The sequence below is a fragment of the Theropithecus gelada genome, chromosome 15, assembly GCF_003255815.1.
Source record: "Theropithecus gelada isolate Dixy chromosome 15, Tgel_1.0, whole genome shotgun sequence".
Classification (NCBI taxonomy): domain Eukaryota; kingdom Metazoa; phylum Chordata; class Mammalia; order Primates; family Cercopithecidae; genus Theropithecus; species Theropithecus gelada.
In genome coordinates, this window is record NC_037683.1 from 39,460,529 (window position 1) to 39,472,585 (window position 12,057).

General features: G+C 41.0%; 1 protein-coding gene across 2 annotated transcripts in view; it reads right to left on the reverse strand.

The window, feature by feature from the left end:
- RNF20 (ring finger protein 20) overlaps positions 1–8,363 on the reverse strand; it is a 28,313-nt gene extending 19,950 nt beyond the window's left edge. Inside the window, exons 1-5 of one of the 2 annotated variants that reach the window (XM_025360281.1) lie at positions 8,298–8,363; positions 6,634–6,788; positions 1,835–2,002; positions 1,568–1,715; positions 1,230–1,412 (exon numbers count right to left, since the gene is read on the reverse strand). In XM_025360281.1, coding sequence (XP_025216066.1) covers positions 1,230–1,412; positions 1,568–1,715; positions 1,835–2,002; positions 6,634–6,762 — 628 coding nt within the window. In that variant the 5' untranslated portion in view covers positions 6,763–6,788; positions 8,298–8,363. Of the gene's footprint in view, positions 1–1,229; positions 1,413–1,567; positions 1,716–1,834; positions 2,003–6,633; positions 6,789–7,913; positions 8,261–8,297 lie in introns of those variants that run through there. The other variant, XM_025360282.1, reaches the window with a different exon arrangement.
- Between the last annotated feature and the right edge of the window lie 3,694 nt (positions 8,364–12,057).

Consider the following 12,057-nt stretch of genomic DNA (forward strand, 5'->3'; position numbering starts at 1 on the left):
CACAGACCTTCTACAAGCTGCTTAATTCTGTTGACAACTTAGCCCAATTACCCTTAAAAGCAAAATTACAGAATAATACAATTCTTATATGCTCATCTAATGGTTCAACCTCCATTACATCCAACTTATTTCCTTCAGAAATGAAAGGTTAAACATCTTAATGATAAGCAGGGAAATTAAGATATTACAACTAGACCGTGATTATTATTGAAAACATGAAATCAAGGCATTTTTTTGCATTTGAGCAACATATTTATGCCACAAATAACTAAAGATGTAATCTAGCTACACAAATACTTTACTGTACAAATATAAATTTTTGCATTAACTCTGAGGAACACAATTGTTCCAAATAATTATTTTATTTCAAATAGACACTCTTTCATCCATAGAATATTTTCTAATCATCTTTTTAACCATACAGATCATCTGTGAACTCTAAAACCTGCACGAACTCTTTTTAAAAACATTAGAGATAATGAAAAATAAAAAAGTTAAGTAGAAATTAACTTTTTCAAGTCAAAATTCAGTATCTAATAAGAAATCACTAAATAATTGTTATTTAAAATAAATTATTAGTATAAATCAATAGCCTACATACACTATAAAAATATCCAGACATCAGAACTGTTTATTAAATAATTAAGTTAATTCTGCTATTTACAAAACTGTGATTAATAGAGTAAATCAGTACAGAACTGATAAACTCTTTCTTCAGCTTATTAAAGGGCTGCCACTGGCTCAAAATGAGAAGCATTGATAAAAGATTAATATGCCATAACGAAGACATTACCAGTAACACTGAAGGCTAGAATTTTAAGAAATTTAATTAAAATATGTAGTCCAGGTACAGTGGCTCATGTCTGTAATCCCAACACTTTGGGAGGCCAGAAGGGAGGATCTCTTGAGGCCAAGTTTGAGACCATCTGGCAGCATACCAAGACTTCCTCTACAAAAAGGTTAAAATATTAGCCAGGTGTGGTAGAACATGCCTACAGTCCTAGCTACTCAGAAGCTGAGGCAGAAAGATTGCTTGAGTTTGAGGATGCAATGGGGTATGATGGTGCCATAGTGCTCCAGCCTGGGTGACAGAGTGAAACCTTCTCTCTTAAAAAGTAAATAATAAATAAATAAAAATAAACACGTAAGCTTGCAAACTACAAATTAGCATGCAAAAATGAGTTCTTATTCCTCCTCCACTACTCCCGGCCTCCAGGGTCTTGCCTCACCTCCACTGTTTAGCTTCCGGGATAAGAGTTCCACTTTTTCTTGCAATTTATCATAGACAGTTACAATCTGGGACACGGCTCGGCGGGAAGACTCCACACGTTCCTGCAGCTGAGACTCCATCTCTTCACTGGAACTGCTGGCCAAAGTAGCAAGGAAAGAGAAAGCTGGCTCTTGCCCTTCCCCTGAGGACACAGGGGGAAAAAAAGAAGCCCCCCAAAATTATAAATTGGAAATAACAAAATCCATTTGTTTTCCCTCAAATGGAAAGCCTCAAAGCCAAGCTCTACTTCAAAAACCCAGATAGCATGCAGTGATAGAATCCACCACAAATACTTGCCTCTCTCTCGGTCATCTTTACGTTCCTGATTGCTATCAGAGTCTGGTTCTGGTTCAGGCACAACAAGGGCTTTCCGTTCTGTGAGTAGGTCTCCCAAGCCCTGCTCCAGATCATAACGTTTAAGGATGATACGGATGTTTTCATCAAACTGGAGAAGGGTAGGTACAATTATGAAGAAACAAAGGACACAACTTTGGAAATGAAGAGAACAGTAAGGAGAACTAAATTGGTCAAATAAAAATCTGAGCAAATAAACAAGTTAGCTACCTGACTCCAGTATCGGTTGACAATCAACAGTGAGGCATCATCAGTGGCCTGTCGTCGTTCCAGTTTTTCAATGTGTTCACGAAGTTCATCTTCAATGGCCTGCCGCTGATCCAACATTTCTGCCAGCTTGCGATTTTTGGTTTGCAGTGTTCGAATGTCTAGCTCCTCCTGCCCAGTAAACCAATCGTATTAGTCTCCACAAAGAAATTAGAAAAATGAGCCATTAAACTCAACAAGGTCACAATAATTCATTAGTTATTTCCTATGAATAAAACTACTGACTTTTGAAAAATCTTACAAGTAATTAAATAAGTAGAAGCTGAAGAGATAAACAACAGGTATACGATGGTGTGAGGAAAGAATAACACACACAAATGCACCAGAACCTCAACCACACCCATCTTGCTGTTCTAGTCACATGAACATCTACAAAGTAATGCTACTTTAAGGCCACCACCCAGCTAGATCACCCTTTACTCCAATCAACACTGTCATTTATTTCCTAAGCACCATCCTTCCTTCATTAAAGACTTCAGCACCTGGGTCCTTGTCTATCCCAATTCCTGCTAATATATCTGGTGACTTCACCATACATGTGGACAAACCATCTAATCCTCTAGCATCTAGGCTGTCAGTTTCTCCAGTTCCTCCACTCCAATGATTATCTCCTCCACTGTGCTGCAGCCGTGCATTTCAAAATACACATCTCAGACTTTTGTCCTTATATAGAACTGCACCACATCCGAAATCTTAAATTCCAACTTCCCATTCCCTGAGTAATACCACATCTTTGCATGTATCTCACGCCCTTAACCCAATATACCAATCCCTTTACCTCATTTAGATCTCCAGAATGTTGAATTCTTTTCTTTCTCCTTTTTGGTCTCCTTCTATCTCCGCTACCTTCCATATCTTAATCATATGCTATATCGTACATTCCTTCAAACACCTGCCTAACAGCCTCCTCAGTTCTCTGCCCTTAATCCTTTTATTCTACCTCTGTGAACAGACCCCAATCTGAATTAATCCAGATATTTGGCTATTCCATTCCTGTACCCAGTATGCTGAGGCTTCTAGAGAAGTTCATCAAACCACAGAAACCAGTGCCTTTACAAAATGAATTCTGAACCTAAACAGATCTTACAATTTGTCCAGAAATCTTTATCAAGTGAGCTATCTCCCATTCTCCATGAAGGCAACATCAACGTCTACCAAACCTTGCCTCCTTTTACATCATACAAAACAGACGGCTTTACTTCCTATTTTAATGAGAAAACAGAAGCCATCAGATGGGAAACACCTCAATTCCCCATCTCTTTGACCCATTCACACCATTATGCACACATTCTTAAAACCTCAGCTTGTGCTCAGGATCCTGTTCTCTTCTGTCTCTACAAAACCCTCACTCCATTAGTAATTTCACATCCCTCTCAGTATTTTTCTCTCTCCAGCTCCTTCCCTAGGACAAGCCGGGAAGGGGTTGGTGGGAGGTGGGACAGGGAGATATAACAAGCAAAGAACCAGCATGTGGAAAAATATTCTTACTTTTCTGAGGAATTAATGAAATCAATATTTTAAAGTAACAATTGTTTATTAAACCACCCATTTTTGTTTCATTTTTCTCTTTTCCATTTTAGTTAAAACATTCCTAATATGCCAAAGTAGTACACAGTGTTCCCACTGTACCAGTTTATTAACACTATTAATAAACTATATCCTTAAACTCTTAACATTGCCTTTCCCTTCTCGCTCTAACCAAAACCTGGATGAGAAACTGTTTCCCTGCAGGCTTCTCCAGTGGTGGCTGTTTCTCTTCCACACCCCTTGAAGCCAGAGAAGGATGAATATCCTCCTTATTTTCCATTGCCACTTCCAGGCCATTACCCCACCTTCCTCCCTAAAACCTCCTACCTCTGCAGCTCATGCCACTAGCCTATACCACCTGCTGCCATGCTCTGTTGAATTCATCTATAAATGTCCACATCATTTCCTCACATTTCTCAAAGATTCAGCACCTAGCTTATTATCACTCTCCAATACTTTTCCTGTCATCATTCTTAATAATTTCAATACCCATACAGATCATCTTTCCTGTACTTGAATCAAGTCATTGACCTCCTCTTCACCAGTGATCTTGTCCTCTACCTCCTTCAGCCACCAACTCCCACATTTAGTCTTACTTGTACCTACATGTCCTCTATAAGCTCAATTTCAAACACCTCATTCTTCACAACTACCACTAATTTTCCAGCTCACTCTCTCCAGTTTCCTTACTCCAAAAATTCCTCAAACTCTCCAGGATCTACCATCCATTGGTCCTATACCTTTCACTTCTCTCACTTCCTTCTTTACTGAACTTAAATTCCATGATCAGTCATTATATAGTCATCTACTTTACAGCGATACTTCTTTAAAGCATTGTCTCTACTCTCTTTTTCCTAATTCCTCTCCTCTCATATTCTCTTAAGCTCACTGAAAACAGGCTGCTATCCCCACTATTCCACCAACACAGGTGTTTTGGTATCTCCAATGAACTCTTTATTATTAAATATAATATCTCAGTCCTCCCTTTACTCCCTTTGTTCCAACTGAAACCTGAATGAGAACACATCAGCAGCACCTAATCAGCTCCTTCTTGAAACACTTTCTTCATTGGGCTTCTAGGAATCCAATCTCTCTTACTATCCTCTTACCTCATTGGTCCCTCTTTATTTGTATCTTTGATTAGTCCTTTCTCATCTCCTTGACATGAAAATATTGTAGTGCCCCAACAGACCTCTTTATTTATGCTTATTCCTTAAAGAAATCTGTAGTCTCATAGATTTAAACACAACTTACAAAATGATGTTCCCAAATGTACAGCTTTAGCTCAGACCTCTCTCCAGCATCCAGCTTATTAACTACTTATCCATTCAGAGGTCAAATAAATATCTCAAACTTACATGTCCCAAATCAAACCAAACACAATTCATCCTCCATGACTCCCAAAAATCTGCTCCTCTCATACATTTCTCTAGCTAAGTAAAAACTCCATTACTTTCAAAATCCTGGGGCGATCATCCCTCCTATCTTTCATGTGAGTTATCCAATCCATCAGCAGATCTTATCCATGCTACCCCCACAGTGGTCCAAGCCAGCATGATTTCTCATTAAGATTACTACAAAGGCCTCCTATAGCAAAAACTCTGTGCTAAGTCCTATCAGCCTGCCAGATTCAGCACAGCTGTGGTGGACAGCTCCATTGACGCTGCCAGTGTTCCCACTTCAAGTACACTTTGGAGACTGTTTCTCTGTCCCACAATCACAGCGGGCTCATATCAGCAATCTCAAAATGCACAGGAGGTACTGCTTTCAGTGGCAACCTCCAAGCAATTGGAGCAGGGATCAGTGGATACATGCCTCAGATCCCTACCTCCGGAGAAAAGGAGTTATAGGAAAAGAGAGTCAGAAGGAGTGAAGAAAAAACTCTGCTAACTGGCCTCTTGTTTATAACCCTTGCTCTTCTATAGTCTCCAAACACAAGTCAGAGCATGTTACTCCCCTACTTAAGACTATTCAATGCCTCCACATTGCCTCTGGATAAAGTCCACACTAGGGTGTGTGCTATGTGCTTCCCATAAGTATGTGCTTATCCCTATGAACAGCACATATCCCACTCTAAACAGTCTATTCCCTTGTCAGTGCTACCCTACAAACTAAAGTCTAGGGGATGTTTTCAATGTAAAGCACAGTGTCTGGCAAATAACAAATACTCAACAAATATATATTGAGTGAATAAATGCCTTTGAAATGCATGATGTAAGGCAGTGCTAAGACAAAAATCACTTCCTGCCAGCAATATTAAGTACCAGAACCCCAGGAAGCTTCAGGAATGACACTCCATCAACAACTCACTATGTATGTTCCTATTATTCTGACTCAAAAAAAAAAAAAAAATCAACCTCTCTAAAATAAACCTCAGTCTCAAAATCAAATAAGTAATAGATGTAGTTTTGCAAGCCATACAAACGTAAGGCATTTTAACATCACATCCCCATGTCTGATTTTCAAAAAAGCAAAATCTTGATGTAGATCCAAACCTGTAAACTTCTGATGTCTAACAGATACATAACATTACTATGAGATTTTTGGTATATAATACTCATTTTGTCAGCTCCATAAGAGCAAGGATAATATCTATGTTATCAACCATTATATTATCTAGCCCAATACTAGCTATGAATGGCTCACATTTATTGACTATTTACTATATTAAATGCAAAATCTTAGCCCTTAACAGGGACTCTCATTTTATCTGCATAAGAATCTAACATAGCAGATACTCTAATTATATTTTACAGACAAGAAAACAGGCAAAGGAAGGATAACACAAGGTCAGCCAGCTAGGAAGTGGTACAGCTCAGAGTCAACCCCAGGCAGTCTGGTCTCAGACTCTCACTCTTCACCACACTCTCAATGATTGCTAAACTGTCTCTTAGAATCTGGTACTGACTTTCTCAGTGAATGCAAAATAAATGTGTATCTTCCTACTGCTAAATACCTATACTTAACGTTGTATCAGGCACCACATTCCCAGATTCTCAAAAGAATGTAAGTACACCTTGAAAACAAACAACAACTGTCAATCTACCTCTCCTCCAGAACTGACTACCACATCATTTTACCTACTTTCAGCCTGTTTTATCTCCCTCTTCTTTTCAAACAGCTTCCCCACACTCCAGAAAGCTTCCGTGAATTTTTAGTTTCAAGTTGCAACTGACAGAAGAAAAACACACTTTCATAGCACTGTTTCCTCATACCGTTGAAGAGACACCTCCTAGCTTAATTGTTTCCACTGTGGTCCCTGAATCTTCAACAGCTGCCTTCTTCTCAGGAGGCATGGAGGTGCCAGGTTCTCCAGCTGCTCTTTTATTTCCAATTCCTGACATTTTGGCAGCAGATGACAGCGGTTATCCTGACAGAAAAAAAAAAAAAAAAAAAAAGGCAGAAACTGACATAATATACGTAAGGAAAGCAACAATAGAGTAAAAACTAGAAATTTTTCGGACCAACCCTTTAACCTGGATCCATTAATTCCACAACTATCTCCATATTCCTCTTGGAGGAAAAAAAAAATTAAATTGTAGAGTAAAAATCAAGGCGGGTCGGGCGCGGTGGCTCATGCCTGTAATCCCAGCACTTCGGAAGGCCAAGGTGAGCGGATCACGAGGTCAGGAGATCGAGATCATCCTGGCTAACACGGTGAAACCCCGTCTCTAATAAAAATACCAAAGATTAGCCGGGCGTGGTGGCAGGCGCCTGTAGTCCCAGCTACTCGGGAGGCTGAGGCAGGAGAATGGCGTTAACCCGGGAGTCAGAGCTTGCAATGAGCCAAGATCGCGCCACTGCACTCCAGCCTGCACGACAGAGCGAGATTCCATCTCAAAAAAAAAAAAAAAAAAGTCTAAATTTAGACTTTACATGAAAGTAAAGTCTAATTTTACATGAGGCTAAATTTACATGAAAATAAATTTCTGAATAGGATGGTGATAAGAAATGAGACAATGGGCAAAGGGTGAAGAGACCAAAACTAAAGTTCTGGAATCTCCCTTCCTGTAATGCCAAAATCAGAAAAGGGCAGTTTGATTATGCCAGAAGTTAACACTACAGTGTTGGAAGAATCACAGAGCTAAAAGAGATCTGTGAAACGCCTACTCAAGTCATTAATATTAGACAAGTCAGTTATCATCTCTGAGCCTCAGTTTCCTAACCCAGGAATAAATAACCACAGTATACACTTCCTATGCTTATTTTTTTTTTAAAAAAAGGATGATATAATTATAGAAAGAACTTGGCACAATGCCAAACACAAAGTAAGCACTCAGAAACCCCAGCTCTTCTTTTAACCTTTGCAGTGTCTCCCCTATTTCCAAACGCTCTCTCCACTGTTTTGTGCAACCCTACCGAAGTCAGACCTGGGTGTGAATCCCAGTTCTGCCTCTTAGAGGCCGTGTTGCTTTGAAACAGTGAATTCGCCAAGAATTTCAGTTTCCTCAACTGCACAATATTAACGAATATATTTTTCGTTTGCCCTGCCTACCTCCCAGGGTGCTCAAAGGAGGAGGAATGGATGCTAAAGCACTTTGGCTACTTCAGGAGGCAACCCAGCCATCACCGAGACTAACAAGACTACTCTGCTTTCAATTCAAGCTCCAGAAGAGGACTATCGCTGGCAACAACCTGAGTAGGACCTCGCCTGGAGAGAGAAGAGACAGAAGCAGAACAAGGCTGCAATCCAACTCGCGAAAAGCCAAAGACCTCAGCCTCCGCGTGGATAATTGCAGGCCAGGAGACTGACGGCCCCAGAACCGGAGAGGGTGGAGACTCCTGAAGCTTGGCACAGCATGTTGGGCCCCAAGCGGGATCTAACCTAAGTTCTTTGAACTGGCGCTGCGCAGGAATAAAACTCACAGCAGTTACTCACCAAGGCCCGTGCAGCGATTCCAGCGCTCACCCTTGACCCGCGGCGGAGACGGGGCAGAACTTCCGGGAGGCGGGGCCACGGAGAGGAAAAAGGGAAAGAAAAAAGGAAGTCGCTTCAACCCAGCCCACAGGACTATGAGACCCCGCCGGGCGGAAGTGACGTAGAGGGCTCGAGAAGCTTGAGCAAGCCCCGCCTCTCTAACAACGCTGGGCGAGCGCAGGACCATCTCTTGGCTACTACCTCCAAGAGTATACCCGGGCCTCGCTGATACCCGACGGCGAGCCCTTGACTTTTGTGACTTGTTGACCTTTGCTACTGCGGTCTGTTTTTTCTGCTGGGATAAAGTTGCTCATTCTGTTGCTTGTCATTGGGGTTACTATCACTCGTTCAGACGGCCGATTGGCTGTTGGTCCCGTCAATCTCCAGGGAAATTACTAGCCTCAGACACCTCAGAAAATTGTTCGTTGGTGCCCCTTCGTGCTGAAATGAAGAGTTCTGGAGAGAATCTGAGGGATTTGAGGAATTTCAGATCTTGGGGATTTTTCCCCCGCACAGGGAACGGTATTCTGCCCTGTCTACACATTAGAATCGCTTTAGGGAGTTTTGGTCCATCTAGGGTAGGGCCCGGACAAAAGCTTTTTTAAAAAAGCGTTCCCTTCATCTCCTCCTCCCAAACCCCACATTTCCACCCGCTAGATTCTAATGCGTAAACAGGATTGACAACTACTGCTCTTGTGCTTTTTTGGGAACAAGAAATGGTCCAGGAAAAAGATAAACGCCAATTAGTCTCTGATCTCAGTACTAGTCTATTTTAAGCTAATTAAGCATTGATTTTTTTTTTTAAGTTTATGACAAACTGCTATTTTCCATTCAGTTAAGCTAAATGCGCTTTAATGATAGGACGGTAATTAATCTAACCTATTAATGAAAAGCTGTATGCCTCGCAGAACTGTGATAAACTACCTAATGACGTCAGCTAAGGGTCCAGAAATGGAAGAATGATTGCTATATCTTTTTTTAAAAATAGAATTTAGGCATCTTGGGGAAGAAGAACCTAATCTACACTGGATTTCTGATAGTGTGAAGACTTTTGTCCCTGTACCTGTTGGGGCTTACCTGTAAATGAAGTAAGATGGTCAACACCAGGAAAACAAGTATTCCTGGTGCCTGGCAGTAGAACACCTTAACTATGTTGGAAAGAATTAACTGGCCCCAAGTGTACTTCACATTTCATTCCGTGAAGCGGGAGCCTGAGAGCATGTGAGTGGGGACCCACCTGCCGAAAAGCATTGTATGAGACAATGACACTCATTCTCTCATCTTCCTTGGTTCCTCTACTCTTAGCAAGCCTTTCATTCATAGAACTACTGAATGGCAAGGAATGGTTTCTCTAGCCCAGAGCTTGTAAACTAGAGGTTCACAGGCTGCATTTAGCCAACAGTTATGCTTTGTTTATTTTAGACAGTATTGGCTGTCCTGGGTGGTTAAAAACAAGAACAAAAATGAACTTAGTTGCCAACATTTAAAATATGGCTATTTTACATAAAAATACAAATTATCAGTTTCTCTGGAAAATGTTGACGATCTTGCAACAGAAGGGTTATATTTTTGCATGATCACATTGCTTAGAGCAGAGTAGTGGCTTTTTTTTTTTTTTTTTTTTTTTCGAGACAGAGTCTTACTCGGTTGCCCAGGCTGGAGTGCAGTGGCACGATCTCGGCTCACTGCAAACTCCACCTCACAGGTTCCAGCAATTCCCATGCCTCAGCCTCCCAAGTGGCTGGGACTACAGGCACACGCCACCACACCTGGCTAATTTTTGTGTTTTTAGTAGAGATGGGGTTTCACCATGTTGGCCAGGCTGGTCTCAAACTCCTGACCTCGGGCGATCCACCCACCTCAGCCTCCCAAAGTGCTGGGATTACAGGCGTGAGCCACTGCTACTGGCAATGAGCCATCGTGCTTGGCGTGGCTTCTCTTTTATTAATAGATCGTGTTATTCTTGTTTACCATAATCCCCACTATTCTTTACTGGTTCCTTAGCACTAGTATAGTTTGAGTATCATCACTTGTGTGTTATATTGTGATAAATCAATTGCTGGTACTAGGTAAGTGTCTGGTGGACATTATTGGTGATCTACCCAACATCCATTCACCTTCCCTCACCTTAGCAGAACCAGGATTTTTTTCATGTATCCATGTAGCACTTTGATTCCATAAGTCTTAAGGAAAACTGATTTCACCCCAATCTCCCAGGATTATCTTAAATACTAAGTTCCGTTTCCCAAGCCAAAGTCCTAGTCAGCAATTGACAGTTTAATCAGGGTGAATTTCTTTGAATAGTAGAACTGAAGCAGTTTCTTATCTTCCAGATTTTTTGTGTGAGGCTGAAACTGTTGGAGGCTTCCTGCTACCATTCTTGAGAATGGAGCGACCACACAGGGGTGAGCAGAACAAAGAGAATCTCAGGGAAATGGAGCCACATCAACTGAGTTAGGTCACCCCTAACTTCAACCCACACTTAAGAGTGTTAGAGAAGATTCTATAAAGAGAGCAGACTTTTCTAGTACCTTTCAATTCTCACCATGCAGGTAACCATATTCTCTAGCAACTGGGATATATGTCTTTCTCAAAAGTTCCAATTATCTAACACCTTCACAAGTGTCACAGCTCTCTAGAAAATAAAATCAACTCTGTGTGTGTGTGTGTGTGTGTGTGTGTGTGTGTGTGTGTGTGTGCAGAGAGAGAGAGAGAGATTTGAGAAAGAGAGAGAGAGACACTATAAGGAATTGGCTCACAAGATTGTGGTGGCTGGATAAACCCAAATCCACAAAGCAGGGTTGCAACCTGGAGCCCCAGGAAAGATTTGCAGTTTGAGTCTAAAGGCAGTCTGCTGGCAGAATTCCTTCTTGCTCAGGGGAGGTTAGTCTTTGTTCTGTCAAGGCCCTCAACTGATTGGATGAGGTCTACCTACATTTTGGAGAGTAATCTGCTTTAGTCTACCAATTTAAATATCAATCTCATCCAAAAAAAATCCACATTCACAGAATCATCCAGAATAATGTTTCACCAACTATTTGGGCACAGTGGCCCAGCAAAGTTGCCACATAAAATTAACCATCATAGTAGGTAACCATATTCTGCAGCTACTGGTGAGATCTGTCTTTTCTGAAAGCCTCAGTCAGCCATCTGACATCTTCACAGTAGCCTGTCTCATTCTAGAGAATTGGGAAAATAGAATAGATGAAGAGGAGGATAGCAGAGATCTCTCTCATTGAACACATTCCCCATTCATTTCTGACCAGCCACTTCTGACTGACCACTTCTGACCATTCACTTCTGTTCACCACCTTAATCAAGAGAAAAAGGAATATCCCTGGAAAAATAAGTTTTTCCCTCACTTATAAATGGGAAAACAGCATTAGCAATGATAAAAATAATACATAATATTTTATTTCACTTTTAAAGTCTCACTGATTGTATCAAAAACACAATTTAAGCAAATAGTAATCTTTTCTAAAATGAGAAAACAGACTCAGAATTTAAGTGATTTTTTTTTCAAATGACTTAATGAGTAGTTGTTGAAGGACCTAAGTCATTTGACTTCCAGCCGGTCTTCATTAACTACCCAATTCTGCCACCAGGTGGCATAAGGCAACACGCCTCCTTCCCCAGTTCCCCTCCTAAAGCTGTGGTTGCAGAGTACTGCGCATCAGTCATGCCCTGTCTTCACCTTAACTCTTAGAAACCTGGACAACTC